This window comes from Vespa velutina, chromosome 9, assembly GCF_912470025.1.
Source record: "Vespa velutina chromosome 9, iVesVel2.1, whole genome shotgun sequence".
Taxonomy (NCBI): Eukaryota; Metazoa; Arthropoda; class Insecta; order Hymenoptera; family Vespidae; genus Vespa; species Vespa velutina.
In genome coordinates this window covers 2,364,048-2,386,966 of record NC_062196.1, presented here as the reverse complement: position 1 = coordinate 2,386,966, position 22,919 = coordinate 2,364,048, and the positions used below count along the sequence as shown (strand labels likewise).

The following is a 22,919-nucleotide window of genomic DNA, read 5'->3' as shown; positions in this document are numbered from 1 at the left end:
TGCACTTGTTGGAACAAGGAAGAGAGGACTGTGAATATCGAAGTGAGTACGCGTTAATGACATAAACATATATATTTGTTTTGATCGCATTTGTTTGCGATATCATCGTTTTTGGTATGAATATATTGCGATAACACAATAACGTATTTAGCATCTCGATCGTTTATCACATTAATCTTTTAATGTAAAATTGTAGGTAAGTGATACAATATCATATTTCGTTAATAAGAAACCTAAACGAAATTATAAAACTAAATATATTTATTTAATTGCTAATCAAAATAAATGAGCAGGTATATAATTCTTTTTTTTCTACTCGTAAAAAATAAAAAAAAAGAAAAAAATCATCGATAGATATTTGTACATATATTATAAAATGTATAACTATCTTTCTAAGTAACATAACGTACCTAATGATGAAAAAAGAAATGAAAGAATTAAGATAAATTAATTTATCTTAGAAATGAAAATAAAAAAGAAAAACAAATGATAGGAAAGTCAATGGTAGCTTGCTTATTGCATTCACTCGTCGAAATAAATCCGTTTATAAAGTTATTTATCTAACAATGGCGTCTGATCCGATATATTTTTCAAGTTATGTCGATACATTTTCGTGTACAAACATCTAAGAACGTTGTCATTGTAGATACGAATTATGGCCAATAAAACCCACAACACGATCAAGCTTATGTCTAGAAAGGAGAAAATAAGAAACGAAGGTAGATCAATATTTTTTGTTTTGTTTTTTTTTCACCTATGATTAATACAAATAAAAAAAATGAATTGAACAATTGATTACCTGCGTTCTGTAAGGGATAACTAACGATCGCATAATTAAACAAAGATACGGTTAGGCGTCTGATAACGTTGATAATGATGTAGACAAAATTTGTATTCGCAAAATAAGCGATCGATAAGACTATCATGAATCCTCCGAGAACAGCGCATGTCAGAAGAAGACCAAACCAGGGATTCGAGATTAGAATAATCATGACGATGAGCGCGATGAACAAATAAATCAACCAGAACATCCAATTGTTCTCCAAAATTCCTAGAGAGTCTGAAAGGTTAATCAGAAATGATAACGTGAATTCCTAATCCATGTCATTCGTACGAAAATGATTACATATAGATTGAAATGATTCTTTCGATTCGATGATTCGTGAAATTCTATATCCATTTCGTTAAACGATATTGATAGGTTAAAAGGATAAAAATAATATGTAAAAAGCAGAAGTGCCATTTTCTTTGAGTTTGAGGAAGAATCAAGAAGGATTCGACATGGGGTTGCGCCTACTAAAAGCGGGTAATCTAAATAGGTCTTGGTACTAAGCAAATACGGAGGGGACACAATTAGGTAAATGCAAATCTTTCAAGCTGGTTAGATCGTTCCGTGGGATTTGGAGTTGGAAGGCAATATGAAAGAGAGAAATAGGGAAAGAAAAAATGAAAGAGGGGAAAGGGAGAGAGAAAGAGAGAAAGAGAGAAAGGGAGAGAGGTAGAGAGTGGACGAAGGCTCATTGTACGCGCAGAAAAGTACGCGCGCGCGTGTACAGAATGGAAGGGTAAGGAGGGTGTTCGTTCTCGTCCTCGTCCTCGTGTTATAGTGAGAAAGGTGGGAGGTAACGCGGATGCCGCTCCGTTTCTACTCTCTGCACTGAGGGGGATTCGGCAGTCGAAAGTTTCCACATGAGCGGACAACATTGATAGAAGCTACCCCCGAAAAAGGGAGAGACACGAAGTCTCCGCATTTCATCCCTTCGCCAAACTCAAACTAACTTCGGCCTGCTGGCCGACTCTCACTCCCCCATACACCCTCTACCCTTATTTTCTCTTTCTCTTACTCTTTTTCGCTTTAGTATTAAAAACGATCAAATGGGAAAAGACGCGCTTAGCAAATTTTTACGCTTGCTGCTCCCATCGATACTATTTTATGCCAAGTCAAAATATTTTCTTGAGTATATTTCGAAGGAATCTATTTCTTTTGATTGTCTGTCTTATCAATTTTGAGTAAGATATTTGGTTCACCAAAATATTCTTATACGGATATAGATTTCTCAAACGAAAGTAAAATCAAACATTTTGTTTTTTTTGTTTATAGGACTGTAGTAAGATAGATAGATAGATAGATATCTAGTTTGGGACGTTAAATTTGTTCGAAGGATTAGAATCTATACATTTTTTATAATTGTCTCGAGATCAATTTTAGAAGCTCTATGTAGCGAAGCTTCAACGCACTTCAAACAAAGTTAAATGACTATTTTTCTCCATTTGTCATTAAATACTTTACCTTTTACACTGAAATAAAAGATCGAACTGCAGAGAAATCCGGAAAAAAGTATGGAAAAAAAGACTATTATATGTTTTTTCATGTAACAGGAAATAACGCCCACGAGAAAAAAAAAGAAACTTCCGCCCATGCTTATTTTAAGATTTGCTGTAAGAAAAAGAAAGAATTTAGTTAGTATCAATCAATAGATAGTCATAATTAGATTTGTTATTCGACAAATTAATGATCATAAATATTGCTATTTACTTGTGATATCATAAGATGCAAAAGATTTAATTACGATGTAAGTAATTATGCCACCAAAGAATGTTGTATACACGACGAACTCCATGGCGATCATTTTATGTCCTTTAAGGACGCATAAGAGACCAACAATAAACATTAGAATGCACAATAACTTCGATAGCATATCATCTGTAAAATAAAATAAAACAAGAAAAATCTCTTATATTTGCATTAATGTTATATTATTGCTAAGTTTGAATAATAAGATAATGACCGATTTAATAAAGCAGTATATAGAAACGTACTTAAAAATTGATCATCCTCAGGATAGAGAGCATAGTTGAATCCGTAGGTGAAAGTTGGTACGTAAGCTGAATAATTATTTCCATAGGCAACTACAGCCGCGTAGACAATCCCCATGCCATTATTACGGCTGTAGATCCGTCTTAACGGAGATATGCTCGGTGCTGGTATCTGACAATGAAACAAACAAACCAAAAAAAAAAAAAAAAAAAAACAACAAAGAAATAAAAAAAAAAAAAAAATAAGTATTTCTTCTTGTCATCTAACGTTGATTATCGATTAATCGATTAACAAAAAATAAACGATTTTATTACAACAGTTTAATCGTTCTCGTTCAAGAAGGAACATGTTATGTAAAAAAAAAAAAGCAATATAGGAGCGGGTGAGTGGTGGGAGAAGGGTTAGGAGGGAAGATGAAGGAATGAATAATGAAATATTTGTTCTTTTTATTATATTTTCTCCATGAAAATGTACCTTTTTACCATTACGAAGGATATCCGTGACGGTGAGCATACTGCTAATAGCATTGAAGTAACTCTCTATGGAATAGTCATGTTTGGTTAGGAAAAAGTGATATGTCTCTGGAAAAATACAGCGTCTCTCGATTTCGTTGCTCGTGAGTGGTAAAGAGGCAGACTGTGAATCCAGGATAACGATCGAATCGTTTACGAATAGCTTTTGATATGGTGCTACTTCGATATTGAATTCCATGTTACAGCCGCCTGGTACTGGTACTGTGAATAGCAACAATGAGAGAGAGAGAGAGAGAGAGAGAGAGAGAGAGAGAGAGAGAGAGAGAGAGAGAGAGAGAGAGGGAGAGGGAGAGGGAGGGAGAGGGAGAGGGAGAGGGAGAGAGAGAGAGAGAGAAAGAGAACAGGAGAGAGAGAGAGAGAGAGAGAGAGAGAGAGAGAGAGGAACAGAAATATCTGTCGCTGCCAGATCGAACTTTACGAGCGTTGCTGTCGAGATTTGCGGGTGTCGATGCGGATTTGTTCGCGAAAAACGTACAACGTACGTTTTCTCGTGTTTCGAGAGTCCCTTTAGATAGTCTTGTTTTTATGCTTTTTGTTTTTTGCGAGTTTGCGAAAACATTATTTTACACGCCGCTATCGGATTAGGGAAAAGGGTTTGCAATCGGTAAATTGTTGAGCAGTGTAACAGAGATTTTTGGAAATCATTCCTCTGCTTTCCTCTTTCTATCTCCCACCCTATTCCTCTCTCTCTCTCTTTCTCTCGTGTTTCATTTCTTTTTTTTTTCATTCATGTATTTAAAGGGATCAATTTTATTGTTACAACGTACGCAATTAAATCGTTTGAGCATCGAGTATAATTTGTGAACAAGTGATGAAATATATATATATATATATATATATATATATATATATATATATATAATGTAAAAAAATAATTGGTTTTGTTTCTTTTTTGCTATATTAATAATGTCGAATATTAAGTAAATTTAGAAGGATAATAAAATAAGTAATTTCGAAAATAAAGTCAAATATTAGGAAAGAACAATTTGCTTTATATTGATCATTTGTAAAATCAATCAAAGGATATTCCAATAATTCTAATATTAATATCGATTTATCATATTTATTTATATACTCACCTTGTTTGATATAAGGAACGACTGCCAACAGAGTTTCAATTTTTCGAACGTTATCATTTTTAATGAAAAACGACGATTCTTTTTTCTTTGGTACGATATATAAACCGACGTTAGATCCAAATAGACTTCTGTTTGACACCTTATTAAGATTTAATTTATCATACGAAAGAGTAATATTATATTGATATGTGTGAACTTGGAAGATAAGAAATGAAACGATAGGTGGTATATCGATAATATTTATCGTATAATTACTCGTAGGAACTAACGTTATCCTTTTTTTAACAGCTTCGTTTTCTCGATAATTCAATAATGATATGGAGATTATATTATCATCTGTAAAATTTTATATGTTATTCTCCTGTGATAAAAAACAATGGTATTTCTTTATTAAATAATCGTTATAATATTGTAATAGATTTTATGTAATAAGAAAAATGTGAGCCTTCTTACATTAACCCTAGTTGTGCCTGTAGGGTTGTGCAACACCCCAGATCAAATTTAAGCTGAATTAAAACAATTTATGCATTGCATGATTTATGAATTTTTTTTTTATAATGACTGAATTGAAAATGCATTTTCAAACCTACTGATTATTATTTCTGAAATTTAAATGCAGTACTATTTTGGATCAAAGTTATTGATTTTGGATCAAAATTATTCATTCTGTATAAATGTTTAAAGTGTCTGGGGTGCATTCCAAGTGCACTTCAAATTATTTTCAGATGTGCACAACTAGGATTAAAATAAACAAGAGTTATATAAAAATAATAAAAAAATGTGAAGTGAAAGAAACATTGGACAAATATATTTAATTGTAATTGATCATCAACGTCACTATGTTAATACTGTTAGATATTTTATTTTATTATAAAGTTTATAATTATACAGTTAATATACATGCATGGTTAATAGAGCAAATTTTAATAATTAATAGTATAACCAGTTCAGTATCGCTGGTTTAATAGATTGATAGTAAAAGATTAATATTATATACTTTCTGTTTATAAATGATACTTAAACTACATATGTACAATAAGAGACACATTCAGATATAACTTTGATATTTATATAGAAATATAAATATTTTCCAACGCATATAGAATTTATTTTAGGATAAAATCATTTTTGTCTTACTGTTATGATATTAGCTATTTAATTTTATCATATGAAGTACAACATGCTATTTACTTTCTTAAAGGTTAGGTAAAAGAAAGGAAGAGCAATACAGTTAGCTCCAAGATAGCTATAGTTCCTTGTTTTGTTTTATATAATGTACTGATCCTAATTTTATTTACTATTGGTGTACTAATCTTAATTTTACTATTGATTGTAACTTTACAATTATAAAGAATTTATTTCCTCTTATATGTTCTAAGGACATGCCATCAACAAGTTTGTATTTCTCAAAAATTTTATATAGTATCTGTATTAAAGCATTTCAATGAATATTTTATTAAATTCTCATCTGACTTCTATAATAATACATAAACAAACATGATCTTGATAAGATACTATGTAAGTACATGACAAAATTAAAGAAATAACAATTCCCAAAATGCTTCCCAAGTTTTAAGAAAAACAAATTTTCTTTTTCTTTGAGGAAAGGAAATGAAAAACAGAGAAATCTTTTGGCATTAAATGAACAGAACGAATCGAAGAATCGGATGTTGATTTAAAAATAGAACATAATCTTTTAAATTTCCAAATCATGCTTACCAAAAGTTGATGGGGACGTGATAGCCTCTTGAGTTTGTTCACTAATTACGAGTAACCATAGTGTGATAAAAAAGGATCCAAGAACAACGTGCTTCATTGTATATTGATTAAGCCACGTCGATAAAATGAAGAAACTTACAATATATAAAAATAATAAAAAATTAAACACGTATAAACTTGATTCTTGTTGAAAGAACAGGAGAATTCAGCAATGGCTTTACAGCTGTCATTTAATATTAGTTCGTTCGTTCGTTCGTTCGTTCGTTCGGGAGAATTCGTGTAGGATCGTAACCTGCGTCGTTTTCGTTTGCACGCTATCGTTCTCATTCTTTCTTTCACAGAGGACAACGCTCTTGCTTGCACCCACGTTCTTTGAGGTTCGTTCGTCGCACGTTCGTCGGCCGTCGGCGGCGATGGCGCTTCAAGCGCTGACCGTAAGAAGGCGCCTCAGTCGCTTCGGCAAGATGGCCACGCTGGATCAATGAAACGCGAGTAATCGTAGTAAAAACAGAAATTGACAAGTGCGCGGTCGAATATCGAGGGCCGATTACGGTGTAAATGGAACATGGGGAAGGACCAGGAGCTGCTCGAGGCAGCGAGAAGCGGAAACGTCACTGTGGTCGAGAAGATACTCGGACAAAGAGCGAAGAGGAGTGGTCCACTGGCAAGGTGGGTGTCACCGTGCCAGACACTTTCGGCCTTTTTTCTCTCTCGACCTACTCCCCTCGTATCCTCGTCTAACGTATTTTTCCTATTTGTCCGGTCATTTTAATAATGTTTTTAGCATCACCATAGGCTCTTTTTTCTGGCAGATTATTACAACGTAAGATAGAAAGAGAGATCATATCGAGTCGTCCTTTCGACAGGACGAGAGAGCAATATTCTCTCTCTTTCTCTCTTTCTCTCTTTCTCTTTTTCAGCCTACTCACTCTGTACTCTCTATCCTTTACTCTACTATCCATCCATTTAAATGTCTGTCTGTTTCTTTCTATATCTTCCTTTAACATTCGTAAGAAAACTTGATTGTAATTTATAAGTATCGTTTATCCTTTTTTCTTTGTTAATGCGAGCAATACGAAAAATTCTGTATTTCCTGTCCCCAAGTTTTCATGGCAAAGACTTTCGTGCAATAACCAGATCGAAAATCGAGGTTAGGTTATAGCGTTTTCAATGATTTGAGATGCTATCTTTTTCTTTCTTTCTCTCTCTCTTTCTCTCTCTCTCTCTCTCTCTCTCACTCTGTCTCTCTGTCTCTTTCGCTCTGTCTGTCTGTCTGTCTCTCTCTCACTCTCTCTCTCTCTCTCTCTCTCTCTCTCTCTCTCTCTCACTCACTCTATCTCTCTGCCTCTTTCGCTCTGTCTGTCTGTCTCTCTCTCCCCTATCTCTCGATATATATCTGTCTTTCTCTTTCTCACTGGTCGAGAGGCCGCTTCTCTTCTCCCTTTTGCGCGATAGGTTTACCCACGCTCGATTGATCGCGCGCCGTTCTTTCAATTAATCCGCTGCTTTCGTAAGAGCTTTCACGGAGGATCCGCTTCCGTCGTTTGTGCCTCCTACAAGATACCGATCGCCGTCCCGCTTTTCTCTTGCGATTCTTTTGACGCGGTTATTAGCTTAACTCGCACCTCGATGAACCTATTTTCTCGACTAACATACCGACGTTCAACACTGTTCAAAGATTCGAACGGAAGTAATTTTAAAATATCCGAATTTTCGATCATTAAATATATTTTTTTTTTATAATTTAATTTAATTTAATTTAATTTAATTTAATTTAATTTAATTTAATTTAATTTAATTTAATTTAATTTAATTTAAAAACATGATCTTAAAATATTGTTACATATGATTAACTTTGATTCCTTATTTGATATCTTTTTTTATTAATAATGTTAAATAATAACTTAGTTTTATACATATATGTTATTGTAAAATATCTAACACGAAAGATGTTTATTTATCTGAGACAATATAGAAAAATAATTCATTATATTATTAAAACGATAAGAAATAATCTTCCGCTTTGATAATATTGTATCTTCATTTATGATAACTTATCGACGATATACTTTTTTACGATTTCATTGAAAAGCCGAATGCCTTTTTTTTGCTCACAAGGAAGATGATTGCTGTACATTCGTCTCGTCCGATGCATTCGAAAGACGAGAAGTATATATTTGGATCAACATCCTTTTTTCTTTCTTTCTTTCGATCGTGCTCCGACGTGTCTATTCGTGATTTCACCATGACCATGAATCACCCTGAGCGCATACGGTATGACGATGCATGGAGATGCGTGTTAGATAGTAGAAACACTTGAGCTACCACGTACGACCTTAGAACCTCATTACCAATTATCTCGACTCTTACAATTACCCGAGATTGTTTAATTAGCTCTCATTATCCGTTAGAGTTCGATTTTCAACTTTCTCATGTCTTAATTGTAAGCGGCATTATTTTTCTATGAAAATAATGTATGAAATTAATTTTTACGAAATTATTGAAATTCATTTATTATTTCTTTTGATATTTTTTTTCTTTTTTGACCATTGTTTCAAATACATAAAATAGAAATGACGTTTGTCAGCTTTTATTATTTTTGTTTTCTTTCGATTGTTTTATGAATAATTTGAAGAAAAATTATGTTCAATGTGTAAAAGTAATGATGTTAATGTCACGAGATACGTGCACGTGTCTAAGTACTCGTCGTGAAAAGTTCATCGAGTCCACTACGTTTTCTATTCTCGGCGTCAGATAAATAGAGCCTATTCTTGCGTTCGAGCTATTTATTTTCAAGGGTCGATGATAACGTTAACTCGGGGTTGTGATAGATTCTAAAAGGAGAAAAGAGAACGGGTCATTTTGTGGTGTTGCATCGTTCTGAGATTATATACAATAAAAAAAAAAAAAAAAAAAGAAAAAGAAGAAGAAGAAGGAAAAAAGAAATAAAAAAAGGAAAAAGATGAAATGCACGCCACCGAACATTTCGATTTATATAAAGGAGCGTAATACGGTTTATTCGTATTACGTAAATGACGTTAAATTTTTTGTCCTCGCCCGCTGTGAAACGACATGTTTCCAATTCTATTACTATCATCGTAATAGCGTTTTCTATCGTTATTCGTTCGATTACATCACATTAAAGTGGATATCAGAGTTTTATATGTTTCTTAAGAATATTGGTTTTTTCTTTTCTCTCTCGTATTTTTTCTTTCTTTGTTTTTTTTCTTCTTTTTTTTTTTTTTTTTTTTTTTTTTTGTACATCCATGATCAACGAAAGAGCTTTTTGTTGTAGCTTAGAATGGGTCATCGAAAAAACGATAAGAATATCTGGTTCGATCGAGAAGAGAGGGATGAGAAAAGAAGAAAAAGATAGAGATATCTTTGCTATAAACAAAAGAACAAAAAAGATAGAATTCTTTTTTTTTGCGTAAGCCAACGGTAAACAATTAAGTGGAATAAAATGATCTCGATATCGGGATTTTAATATTCGTTAATAAAAATCAGAATGAATTTTAACGAATAATTGGCTCGAAATAGATCGCGCGTTATTATAAAGAGCAATTTTTGCGATATTTGCTCTGGTAAGTTTTCAATTTGGAACAATGTTACCGATTATAACCTTTTGTGCGATAAATCACGTTCCACGAAAGAGATGATCGTGTAGAATAATCGGTCTTTCAAACGATACCGAATCACCCGTCGGCAAATGAGCTATTCGTGGGTTGTTTAAAAAGCGTGTGTCTCATTAAAAACTTTTACGTTATAATGACTTATTACACCGGTTTGACGCGTAACGAATTAAATTATGTTATATCCGTTTTTTCTCCTCTCTTTTTTATTCCAATTGGAACACGATCCGTCTGGAAATGAGTAATTCATTTTTTTTATTAAATAGTTTCATTAATTTCGTGAAAAAGAAATGAAAATGTTGTAATCTATATATCATTTTCCATATATTTTATATATTTATATAATATATATATATATATATATATATATATTATATTATATTATATGAGAAATGTATATAAAAAAAAAAAAAAATACAAAAGCGATTGGAGATTGTTTAGTTAAAAAATTTTCTGATCAAAATATTTAATGGATATTTTATTATAGACAGATACGAAAAATCATGAATTCATGTTCACCGTGAAAAAACAATAATTTTTAATGTCCGCGAGTATTTATTTACACGAATAAATATTGATTAGATTTGGATATAGTTACGAGAGTATAAATCATCACATTCACTCGATCGAGTATTGAACGAACTCGAATAAATTTGATCGTGGTGCTCTTCATTTCGTCTAATTACTTGGCCTCGGATCGTCGATCGTTTTGTTTCTCCATCGAGCAAGTAGCGCTCGCGCAATTAGTCGAAACACCGTCTTTATTGACCCAGTCCCGGGAGCTACCTCCCACCATCTCTATTTCTCTCTCTTGCTATTACCCTCAACGACAAAGACGACTTTGTCGATGGTGCTAACCCCACGTTTCGCATTAATTAAGTCACGCTACGGCTACTCATCGCGCCGCCGAGAATTCGTCATCTCTCTTTCTCTCTCTTACTCTCTTGAGTGAGCTTTCTATGTGCATGCACGTGGACCGGCGCGTTTTAAGGTCGACGATAAGTGCTCGTTTCTCTTAATCCGAGAACGCACGAGATAGAAAATAAGAAATACTGAAATAAGAAATATTTATTCCTTATTAAGCCGTATCAATTTTGACGTTGTTTTTTGCTTCTTTTTTTTTTTCTTTTATTTTTTCTTTTATTTTTTTACTTTTCTTTTTTTTTTTTTCGATGCACGACATTATCGAAGTAACGCTTTCATTTGCAATTGTTTGCCTTCGAGAAATATTAGCTTGTTTTACATCGTTTCACGTAAACGAACATTTGATAGGTCGTAGTGTGGACAATGACGTTGGAACTTGCAATTCCATTCTTTTTGTCCATTGATCGAACATATGCTGAAAATGCGATCGTAAATGATTTAGCGAGACCCGAAAGATCATCGCTTTTATTACATTTATGTTTTAGTTTTCATTTATATTTATGTTCTTTAGCAGAATTTATAATTTCTTCGATTATTAAATTAAAATCGTTTTCTTGAAATCTTTTATTTGAAGATTTTTATTGAAGACAGAATAAAGAAATAATTACTTACTTAAATCGTTATTTATTTTTGTTTGTTTAATGCATTTAATTAAACTTTTTTGAAATTTATTCAATCTCCTCGTATGCGTCTATTTTTCTCTACACTCGATCGTGACGTATTTGAGAGAGGATAGATAGATGAAGAGTAAAAGAAGAAGAAGAAGATTCAATGTCTGATTCGAAATGTCTCATGACAAACGCGTTCCTCCTCTCTAACAAATTGCCTCTCGTGCTCATCGTAGTCGGGTGGTGCAACTTGTCCATAACTACAAAGTGTGCCTGCGGCAAGTTTCTGGCAAAGCTACCATCCCTGCACCCTTATTCTCTCTTTCTGTCTCGCTCCATTTTCAGTATCAAGCGTTGCTCCTACTCCAGGCCATGTTGTCGTTGCTCCATATCGTACTTTGCACTTTTATCCTCCTCCTCCTCCTCTTCCGCCTCGAGATCAGAGGAAAGTAATATAAAATGCCGCACCCCGTGCGAAACCGTCGACCCCTTGCGACTTGCACCCGGAAGGGAAACGAGAAATATTTTGCGATGCTAATCGCGACGTGGATGCGCCACTTTTCGCGTACGAGTGCCCTCCCACCCTTCCTTTTTCTCTTTCTCCCTCTCTCTCTCTCTCTCACTCTCTCGGCCAATGCATTTATCGTTTGTTTGACTCTCGTCACGTATGCCCGGCGTTGATTTTGTGTTTCGTAAAGAATCGGCTGTTTACAAGGGTTGTTTCGAAGTTACATCGATGTATTTAAAGAACTTCTCGACATCGATGAGGGTCTTTAAATATTTAGTTAATGTTTCACATAGGGGATGTAATTGCAGCGTCGCTCATAAACGAATATCGGTTCTGTGTTTTTTTTTATAGTTGTAGTAGGATAGGTGTATCAGTGTGAGTGACCGCTTTAAAAGTGATATTAATAACTAAAAGAGTATACTTTGTCGTTGCTTGGATATGTGTCACTATGTATTCCCTTGTGCATCAACCTAAATAACTTTTATACATCGATCGAACGGTCAAACGATTAAAAATAAGCTCGATTTATTAATTAATTGCATAATCGATTTTGTATGGTTACTTTAAGTTGCTCGAGATCTTTTTTTTTCTTCTTTATTTTTTAACCTAGCATTTAGAACATTTAACGCAACTTCGTGAGTCGTATGTATTTACAATACAACGTAAATATTTACTTACCTATGTGTGATCGTATATTAGACAGACTCTCAATCATTTTCTATTTTCATTTAGAAATCACGGCTTTTTCCATACATATGAGCAGGACGATTAAGATCGTCGATGTTTTTTCAAAAGTGTGAAAAGGAAACTATTACTGTTACCATTCACTAACATCGAGGTTGAGGTTATCGACGATGCTGTTGCATTCCAACTATGTATCCATATACATATATATATATATATATATATATATATATATATATATATATATATATTATATACATGCCGCGTCGCTTAGTCGGCAAAATTCTAGTCGCAGAATCAGCAGTATTATTAAAGTGTGCTTTTCGCGAAGGCTCGACATTTTTCAGGTCTTCACGAATGAAGACATTAATATTTCATTAGAAAATTGAACGCTTTAAAAGTCGAGATATTTGAATTTGTGTCAGTTCATACCTTTTACTATATTTTAAATAATCTTACAAATCGGTTTTTCTTTTCTTTTTTTTTTTTTTCCAAGAAGAACGTTTAACTTATCATTCATTGTAAAACGAAGTCGCATACTGTAAATTTTATTTAGAGTATGATGCTAATGATCATTGCATACATAATAGTTTTATTTATGAATCATAAAGATTTGTGTTAGAAATTATATCTACTTCTTCTTCCAGTCTGTCTCTTCACGGAATCGATCATGTTTTTTTTTTTTCTTTTTTTTCTTTTTTTTCTTTTTTTTTGCGAATAACATTAAAGCGACAGAAGAGAAAAGGGAATTCAGTGGACGGATCCTAAAAAGTAGTAACGTGGCAATTTTCTCCCTTCTTTCCATCTTACATTCACTTAATGTTTTGTTTTGCATCTACTCGTTTGGAAGAAGGAATCGATGCGTTAAACGACGATCGTCGAGGGTACAATTAGTCGACACCGGGATCATCCTTCCGTGAAGAAAATGTTCGCTTTTGCCACACGTAGTTTAGCTATCCTCCCTAATAATTTACTTGGACGCTTATGAGAATTCAAAATGATAAACAGTGTTATCGAGTACATGTGACATTAGGAATGTTATCAATTATCCTACTCTTATAGCAATCATAATAACCTTCGAATTTATCTTCCTTTATTGTACAGGATGTATCTGAAGGACAACGAGTTTATAAAAAGATTTTACTTTGATAGAAAAGTATTTTTTTTTTGTTTTTAATAGAAAGTCAAACGATTTGCGTAAAAAATAATTGAAATAAATGAAATTTATTTTATAATTGAATAAAAATTATTTTATATATTGAATAAAAAAAATTATATTTAGCCAAGAACATTCGTAACTTTGAAAAAATTATGGATATATATTTAATACGTAAGTACATTTTCATTTAAGATTATACAAAGAGGAAATAAAAGATATTTTTTTGCAGTTCAGTGATTACAAATATCATTAGAAATCTTTGCAATCTGTGCTATTGGAGAAAAAGAAAGAACAAAATAGAAAGAGATACTTGATTTTTCAAAATCTTTTTGAAGTGTTCCTCGAGAAGGATATTCAGCTATGTCAGCACATATAATTTCTCTCCTCCTCGCTGGAGGAAACTATCGATTGATGCCTCAGCAACCCCTCACACGTATAGGCACACACAATTTCCTCTCTCTCTCTCCCTCTCTTTCTCTCTCTCTCTCTCTCTCTCTCTCTCTCTTTCTCTTTCTTTTTCTCTTTCTCTTTTGCTCTCTTTTTCTCTCCTTCTTCTTCTCATCCCGTCTTCTTTTACTCTTTCGTCCTCTCTCTAGTCAGTTTAGTTTTCCTCTTCGTTTTAGCTACGAGCCTAAGGGTGCGTTCGCACTAAGCACTCACGTTCCTGCAACCGGAAAGGGCTTTATAGGAATTCTGTTATCCCTCTGCATTTTATGACGCCTCTATCTGGCAAACGCCTGGGGAAAAACCGCGTAATTCAATGACTTGAGACTCTCGTGCCTATTTTCGCGTTAAGTGTTGGCATATTGTTTTTCCCTTTTCAACGATAGATTGCACTTTTTACGGAACACGAGGCTCGTACTTTACCCGTTCGATTCAACTTTCACGTGGTGGTGCCTTTCACGATTGTGAACGGGGTTGCAGCGTTCGACATATACTTACTTACTTTGAACTTTTTACAATTGTTAATTTTTTTTTTCGAAATATCGAATCAACGAATCGATACTCGAGAATAAAACTATTTTAAGCGATTTTAATTAGTGATTTTATTAGTTAGAGAATTGTTTGTGTTATAAATATTTCTTGGTAAATGTTTTCTTTATTTTAAAGCCTTACACGTTTGTTCAGTTGAATCAATAACTCGTTTGTTCACCGTTTACAATCTCATCGTTCAGAATTTGATAGAATTTGTATCGTCCGTTAGTAATATAATATAAATAATGGAACTTTTGAAGATGATATGAAATTCGCGTTCATGTACACGTTGTTCTATTAAAACAAATAGCAAAGTTTCTTGCAAAGCATTAAGAGGAAACAGTAGGACAAGCATTTCACCACCGACATCCAGTACAACTCATGCGTATTCCAATGAGTTCATTCCCCTCTATCGACTGTTAGTTTTAGATCACACCGTTCTCGCTAGACTAGGGCTCGAAAAAAAAGAAGTATCACGAACTTTGGATTCCGAATTGAATCCCTTTTTGAATTCATTTAGAGCTTGAGATTTTTATCGCTTGTTTGCTACTAACAAACGATCGATAAACGTCAAAAGTAATTACGTGAGATTAAAAGAGCATTACAATTTTATGATATTTTTATGATACTATCATCACACAATTAATATCGAATATGTTTATATACCCATCGTGGTCATATAATATTATAATGATCATACAAAATTTCATAGAATGACTTTTAAATTAAGTATAATCTCTATCTTATATACAATAGTTGTATAGAAATTTTCAGAGAAATATATCGATATTACATATTATTTTCTTTTTTTTGATTTTTGTTTTTTTTTTAACATTTTCATATTTAACAATATGCTGGACATATAATAGATTAAACATGTTTTATACAATTGATATGAATTTTTACAAACTTTGCAAAGATCAGTATAAAACTGTATTATTAATCGATTAGAGACTTTTAATAAATAAATATCAATTTGAATGATTTCAAAATCTTCATTGTCAGAACAAGATCTATGTACTTAGAACTATGCATGTTAGAAAGAAGAACAACGACGAGTTTCCTCGATCTACTGTTAACAAGCGGGTCCATGCTCGACAATCGTCTAGTTCCTTGATTAAGTCCGACAAGAAATTGTCATTGCACGTGGTCTAACAAGTAGATATCATTCTCTCTCTTTTCATTCTCTTCTCGATCTGCTTCTCGGTGAAAGTATGCCCACATCAAGCTCCCTCGATTCCCTTCTTTCCCTTCTTCTTCCTAGCCACCCTTATGTCGTTTCATTCGTTAGGCCAGGCAATGTGGAGGGGACGTAGGGCTATTGGGTGATGTCCTTTTTGCGCGCAATCTTCGGAGTTTAATTAAGGAACTCGCGAGCGGATGAACTCGATGAATGGCCTGGTCGAAATAGCAAGAACGACAGGGAAAGTGTGTGTGTGTGTGTGAGAGAGAGAGAGAGAGAGAGAGAGAGAGGAGACGGGAAGAAGGGAGAGAGAGAGGGGGAGAGATTCTTGACTGCACGTATGTAAAAGCGTCGTACGCACGGATGCGACGAGTTGGGAAAGGGTGGCTATCCCCTCATGGTTGGCTTTAAAAGTCCGTTCGCCCACCTTCGATGTCACGCCAGCAGTTGTTAGGGCGCGGAAAACAAATACGTGCCTTCACTCGATGCAAAGACGACATAGTATATACTAGCTTCACGAGACGCGGATGTGAGAAAAAGAGAGAGAGAGAGAGAGAGAGAGAGAAAAACTACGAAGGGTGGTAAATGGGCTGGGAAAGGAGATGCAGCATGTGTATTCTCTTTTTCCGGTTCTCTCTCTCTCTCTCTTTCTCTCTCTTTCTCTCTCTCTCTCTCTCTCTCTCTCTATATCTATATCTTTCTCTCTCTCGTTTTCTTTTCTACGAAGCGAACGAAGCTCTTCTCGAACTCGTCGCCACATCGCGTCGTGCCAACTCTCAACGACCTCCAGAACCACCTCTCTCCCACCCTTTTCCACTTCTCTCTTTCTTTTATTCTTTTATACGTCCGACTTTATCCTTTCGCCGCTCCTTTTTATCGTTCCTCGTTTTGATCTCGCTTATAATGGATCAGAGGTTTCGAAAGAAGGAACGAGATGTTGCAAGGGTGGGAGACCTTGAACGATGTTTAAAGCATCGGCACGCGTGCCGCTTTGGAAAAGTCGATGATTTAAAGGACCGTTAAGCGAAATGTTTAATGATGGGCGACGCTTAATGAAGACGACGTCGGCAAGCTTTGATCTCATCTACCATGCCCTTAGATAAAGCTCTCTTCTCTCTCTCTCTCTCTCTCTCTCTCTCTTTTTCTCTTTTTATTCTGTTTTAAAATCTGCAGGTCTAAAAGAAAGACGTTTCTCTAAAATTTAAATATTTGATCACGTGTGATGATGCAAGAAAAAAATTTTGTTATTATTATAAGTACAAATATTGTAGAAAAATATTTAGAAAGTGACCGATCGGTGCGTTCTATTGATTTCGTCCGACGAATTTAGCCAAGTTTAACATTTAAATGATACAATAGCTTAGTAAGCCTTGTATCATAAACAAACAGAAAAGGCAATAATGTGAAGATCGTGTTAGTATTTTCCTCGCATAAATTAACAAATCGTTTTCGTCAAGAAACACGCGTACGTGCACGTTCGCTCTGGTCCGTTCGTTGACTTTGAAGTCACGATTGTGCCGGATTCGCGTAATGGTTTTGGCGGCTGTGCCAATTCTATTTTTGTTCATTGTTCGTGGGATTCCTTCGATGGCATAAGTTTTGGCCGACAGCGAAGCTTTGTACGTCCGAGCAACGTCCTTTTAACTTACGCCTATAGCAATTTGAAAATTTCGACGTTACTTTATTTTTGAAATATGATAATAAAGAGGGGAAACATTGTATTTTTCAATATCATATTCATTGATACTTGAATCGAAGATTTTAGACATTTGAAACAAAAGAAGAAAAAAAAGAACAATTTTTATTTATAAGAATTTATTTGAAATATAATCTAAATATAAAAGATTAACTATAGTAATAAAATCTAAGAAATAACGTAGACATTATCTTGCTGATCTTCCTTCATCTTTATTAGTAGTCGATAATATCTTGATTAAACTCGAATACAACAATATATTATCAAGCATCTTTAATATTAGGATCACCTAAGAGCCAAGCAAATATGATGCTTTGCGACATCCTTCATGTGACGTTTATTACATAGCAAAGATATTGTAGAAGGAGAAGCAATATTGGGGATTTATTTTTATCAAGAAAATTGACTGTAGGAAGTTCAGGATTTTTCTCAAGAATTTCTCTTCTTGTTTATCACACTTTTATTGTTCCTGTAAGTAAACCATCGAAATTCTTATTTCTTTTCTCGAAACATATTTTGAACATATTTGTCGACATATCATATAATGACATTTTCTTCGAGTTAATGTATCTTTAATGCAGTATCAAGTAAAAAAGAGGGTAGGATCCTGAGGTAGAATCGTGTACGAAAGGTTAAGAGAGGAAAAGAGAAAGATAGTCAAGGTATTACAGCTTTTCGTTATATCCAGGAGATAGATAGATAGACACAACGAGAGATACAGAAGTAAAGGAAGCTTGCTCACATTTATAGGGCTATTTGTGGGGGTTGCGAGAATGCAGTCGTCTATTTTGAAACTAGGTGGGCAACAAAGGCGCGTAATGAGAACATGTGTCGGATGCAGGAAGCTTCATTAGCGAACCTGTTCCTGTCTGCGGACTCCATTGTGGACACCATCTAACCTTCTGTATCGTGCCGATAGTGGCCGGTGTCGTGATAGCTAACGCTTACGTCATACTTTGTCAATGCAATTGCGATGAAACTTAGAAGAGACGGCAATCGAGTGATTGTAGAGAGTATCGAGGGATCGAGAATCAAAGTGATTTTCTGATAACGGAAATGAAGCTAGAACCGAACCTTGTCATGTCCGGGATTGTTCCGGATGATTTATCAACAAACACTAACGAGTCATTACTCCATTTGCGACGATTTATTTACATAAATTATTCTTAAATTGTTTGCATGCAAGTAAACAAAACAAAGACAACAAGTTCCAGAAAAAATTTTCTATTTCATTTGCTACCTTCTGTTAGTAAAACTTGACGAATGATGAATAATTTAATTTTATGATACATACGCTCGGTTTCGATAGAGTTTTGAAAATATCTCAAGGAATGACGAAGAGCAGTCAGTAATTTGTCACGCGAATACATCATGTAACATGAAACCATCTTCCTGCTTGTATAAAACAATTGTCAGGGTATCGTTTACAATGACTCAATGTGAATTCTTAATTGCGGATGCTAGTTCCCTACCCTTCTCTTTATTTACGTACTTGTTCTCAATTTGCGTTTGATGGTCGATACTGATGCATCATTGGTGACCTAGTTATCATTGTTAAATTTTAATGACGTTTAAATTGTCAGATTATTTGCTTCAGTATGTTTTTTCGTTCACGTGGTAAAATGCAATCTATATAAAAAATTATCCATGGTTCTCGTTTGCTATTAAATTATATAAAACAAAGAAGATATAGAATATTTAAAAATATCTTCTAATATGTCGTATTTGCAGTTTACGACGAGGTCCGGGTGCTAACGTGCAAGATGCCAGTGGATATACAGCCCTTCATCATGCAGCTCTTAATGGTCATCGGTATGAATTAAAATTCATTAAAATCATTTGTTCGAAATAATAAATTTTGCATTCTACGCTTAATATAACTTTTTAACCATGGTTCAATGTTTATTCAATTAAAGATTTTATTATTGATACGTGATTTTTCTTATACTACTTTGATTATAATTTTAACGGATTATCGATTTATAAATTTTTCACACGGCTTAACGCTAATTTTATCGTTGCTCTTTTCTATCCAGTGAAGTAGTCAAGTTATTGCTCCAATATGAGGCTTCTACCAACGTCGTAGATGCTAAAGGATCTTCGCCACTTCATTTGGCAGCTTGGGCAGGTGATGCTGAAATTGTGCGGTTAATTCTTAGCCAAGGGCCCTCGGTACCTAAAGTCAATCTAGCGGTAAGCGATTTCAAAAATAAAATCATTCGAAAAAATCTTTTTAAGAGAGAAGATCATACTTCTTGAGAATTTTTCGATGGTACCTGCCATTTTTGTGTTATCTCAATTTGTAAAGCAATAAAATAACGGTAAAGAGAAAATATCTCTTCGATGTTTCTTCGAAGTTGAAAATTTTTGCAAACTGATCTATCGAACTACAGCCAGAAGAGATTGCACTGTGTTTTATACGATTACAGACAAAGGACAACGAGACGGCCTTGCATTGTGCTGCACAATATGGACACACGGAAATAGTGGCGCAGCTGTTGCAGTACGGATGCGACCCGAGTATCCGCAACAGCCGCGGAGAATCTGCTCTCGACCTCGCCGCGCAATATGGCAGGTAAATGGATTGTACGAATTTTTAAATCTATGAGAGAAAGTTCGATGGAGAGAGAAAGAGGTTCATCTGTCGATACGCCGATTTTATTTTATATAAAACGTTATACGAGTTGATTTACAATTCGTGGTTTAAAACAAAAAAATTATATACAAATTAATAAGAAAGAATATTACAAATAAAATAATAATTTTTATTATAAAAGGATTAATATAAAACTAATAAATCTAGATATTATATAAGTATTTGTTTGGTTTTTAACAAAGTCTAATATCGTTGGTAAACATATATATAGAGTATCGTTTTGTAAATATCATTAGAATAGATATAAAGGATATCGAAGATGCTAGACATGTCATTCACTTATAGATTGGAAACAGTGGAGCTACTAGTGCGAACCCATCCAGAGTTGATTGAATCTCTACGTAGTTCTTCTTCGTCTTTGATCTTCCCACATACTCCATTGCATTTAGCATCACGTAATGGACATAGGTAAGTATTTGATTTCAATTTAGTTTACTATAGATCTTAAATTTTCTAATTAAAAGCATTTTATAAATTGGAATATTATTTATCTATTTTTAATACTTTCGGAGTATATATATAATCTTCAGATTATCTGAATTGGTTTTTTATTTATTTGTTATATATTTTAAATGACAAAAGTTTTCATCTGAAAAAATCATAAATCATGATCACTTTATTCCGCTGACTAAGCTTTCTGCAGGACCTATCGTGAATCGTCTTGGTATTCGATTTGTAGTACCGCAAGTTCGGGATCCATTTGATATTGTGCAGAGCCCACGTTCTCTTTATTTGATTAAGCTGATCCGATGATCGCTGCAGCGCGTTTGACCACGCGTCCGGGCATTGGTCTACACATTCATTGGCAACCACCACTACCACGACCACTTCTACCACTGCCACCACCATCACCATCAACGCCATTTTATATTGCGTTACAATTGGCGGTGTCGCTGTTAGATTAGCCGCAATTCGCGCAAGCAGGGTATTTGCACCGATGCGTATTTCGGTGCATTTGAGTACACCATTTCGCGGTCCTGTGATTTTGTTGGAATGAAAAAAATTCGTCATTACGTTTTTATCCAAACCAAACTCATAAATTTGATCACATATCAGTGGACTATATCGATTAATCTAAAAATATAATCTTTACTTTCATAGACTTGGGAATAATAAGAAATAGAAATTAACAAATCCGATCAGAGCCGATCAACGAAACGAAATCGAACAACCTTTTTTTTTTCCTTTTCATTTTTCTTTGGGAAATTTTTATCAATCGTTTCTTATCAGCAATACCGTCCGCTCTAATTACCAAATAATGCCCATTCCGCGATGTTGTAAACCTGGACAACAATGGGCTCGTTCGAGCAAACCATAACGATGTAGAGCCATTTGCAGAGCCGACGATTAGAACCAATCAGAGAGCACCGTGTTGCGTAATCCCGTCGAATGGGATATATGCCTGCATCCAACTGGCACGGTCCGATGCAACCCTCTCAGAGTAACACGTCCTATGTTACCATCTACCAGTTCGAACGTATCCTCTCTCCTCTCTCTTGCGAACACGAATGCATCAGAACGCATCATGCCGGCCAACAGCCGGCCAACCTCTCTCTGATTCATCCGTGCGAATTGCAATCGACCTCCGCCTCTCGATAGCGAGAATCGTATTAATTAACACCGTCAGAACGTATCGACCTAGATTATCTACGATTGCCTTTAGCAAAAGGTGCTTTTGGGCATCCGGACGTATACTTGTTTATCGTCTTTGATAGTTTAATAGACAAAACTAATCAATATATATTTTATATATGGTGAATTAGATTATTTTTCATCGCAAATAATTTTCGAAGATTTATACTCAAACGGTTTATTTAAGGAACGCTAATAGATCGGTCGACCTGAAAGAGTTAACCTTTTGCATGAGAGCAGCCGTGTTCTCATTATCTTCTTCCTTATCCTCACGTATTTTCAGTTCACACGTATATGCAGTTTAACCGATATACACGTGACCGTGTGTGTATGTGTGTGTATAGATCATAACGTGAACTTTGAAAACTTGCTAATGGAAAGGTTAAAGTTATTTTCGCCTAGGAGAGCGAAAGAAACAGAGAAAGAGAGAAAAAGAACGAGAGAAAGAGAGAGAGAGAGAGAGAGAGAGAGAGAGAGAGAGAGAGAAGCTTTGTACTTTATACCTCATGTATCATTAAGGATGATGATCCATTTGAAAAAGGATATATCAGACATAGATTAAAATGAACAAATCTCATTATTTGTATCGTCGAATGAAATTAGAGCGGTCTGTTCAGGCTATGTCGCGATTCCTAAAATGCGAATGAAAGAGCGTACTAGAACGTATGTGCCATAGGAAATCGTAAATTCGTATTCGCGTTAATGGTTTGTTAATTAAATAATATTGTAAGCACCGGCGTACGTTGTCCAATCGATCGTTTAATCGGATGGCGTGAGAGATTAACCGGATAATCGATTACATTGACGTGGTACGATCGCGCGAGGAAAATAAGTGAAAACGTTATTAACATATTCTATCAGCCGACTTTGAATTAATTTTCTTACTCCCTTTATAGTAGTCTCACGCTCGATTGCTTCTCATGAAATGTGTTCTTTCGTTTATTTTTCCGCAATATAAAATCTTATGGCAGAGTAGTAATAACAGGAATGGCAATAGTATCGAAGAGCTGTAGCGGAACACCAGTGATTTTGATCATTGTTCTTTCAACAATTATATTCGATATAAAGTTACATGCCCTCCTCTTTTCGAGGCTTGGACGATCGCTCGTTTAA

At 34.6% G+C, this 22,919-nt stretch overlaps 3 protein-coding genes across 14 annotated transcripts in view; 1 reads left to right on the top strand and 2 right to left on the bottom strand.

Moving 5' to 3' along the window:
• The window catches only part of LOC124951677 (ankyrin repeat and SAM domain-containing protein 1A-like), a 121,638-nt gene that overhangs the window by 3,589 nt on the left and 95,130 nt on the right, over positions 1 to 22,919 (top strand). For 3 of the 12 annotated variants that reach the window (XR_007101668.1, XR_007101669.1, XM_047500443.1), the window contains exons 1-5: positions 6,423 to 6,818; positions 19,250 to 19,330; positions 19,555 to 19,711; positions 19,948 to 20,093; positions 20,460 to 20,582. Coding sequence is in view for 10 of the 12 variants with exons in the window: in XM_047500443.1 (XP_047356399.1) it covers positions 6,715 to 6,818; positions 19,250 to 19,330; positions 19,555 to 19,711; positions 19,948 to 20,093; positions 20,460 to 20,582 (611 nt within the window). In the remaining 2 variants the exon portion in view is untranslated. Of the gene's footprint in view, positions 1 to 6,419; positions 6,819 to 19,249; positions 19,331 to 19,554; positions 19,712 to 19,947; positions 20,094 to 20,459; positions 20,583 to 22,919 lie in introns of those variants that run through there. The other 9 variants (XM_047500442.1, XM_047500445.1, XM_047500440.1 and 6 more) reach the window with 8 other exon arrangements.
• LOC124951680 (transmembrane 7 superfamily member 3-like) lies at positions 58 to 7,267 on the bottom strand. Its single transcript, XM_047500452.1, has 8 exons — positions 6,150 to 7,267; positions 4,431 to 4,766; positions 3,293 to 3,552; positions 2,821 to 2,989; positions 2,537 to 2,704; positions 2,291 to 2,437; positions 800 to 1,060; positions 58 to 692 (listed from the first exon to the last, which is right to left on the bottom strand). The coding sequence occupies exons 1-8, from the start codon at positions 6,244 to 6,246 to the stop codon at positions 553 to 555; spliced, it is 1,578 nt and encodes a 525-aa protein (XP_047356408.1). The 5' UTR covers positions 6,247 to 7,267; the 3' UTR covers positions 58 to 552.
• Positions 20,467 to 21,751, bottom strand: LOC124951681. Its single transcript, XM_047500453.1, has 2 exons — positions 21,427 to 21,751; positions 20,467 to 21,151 (listed from the first exon to the last, which is right to left on the bottom strand). Exons 1-2 carry the CDS (start codon positions 21,488 to 21,490, stop codon positions 20,760 to 20,762), a joined length of 456 nt encoding a protein of 151 aa, XP_047356409.1. The 5' UTR covers positions 21,491 to 21,751; the 3' UTR covers positions 20,467 to 20,759.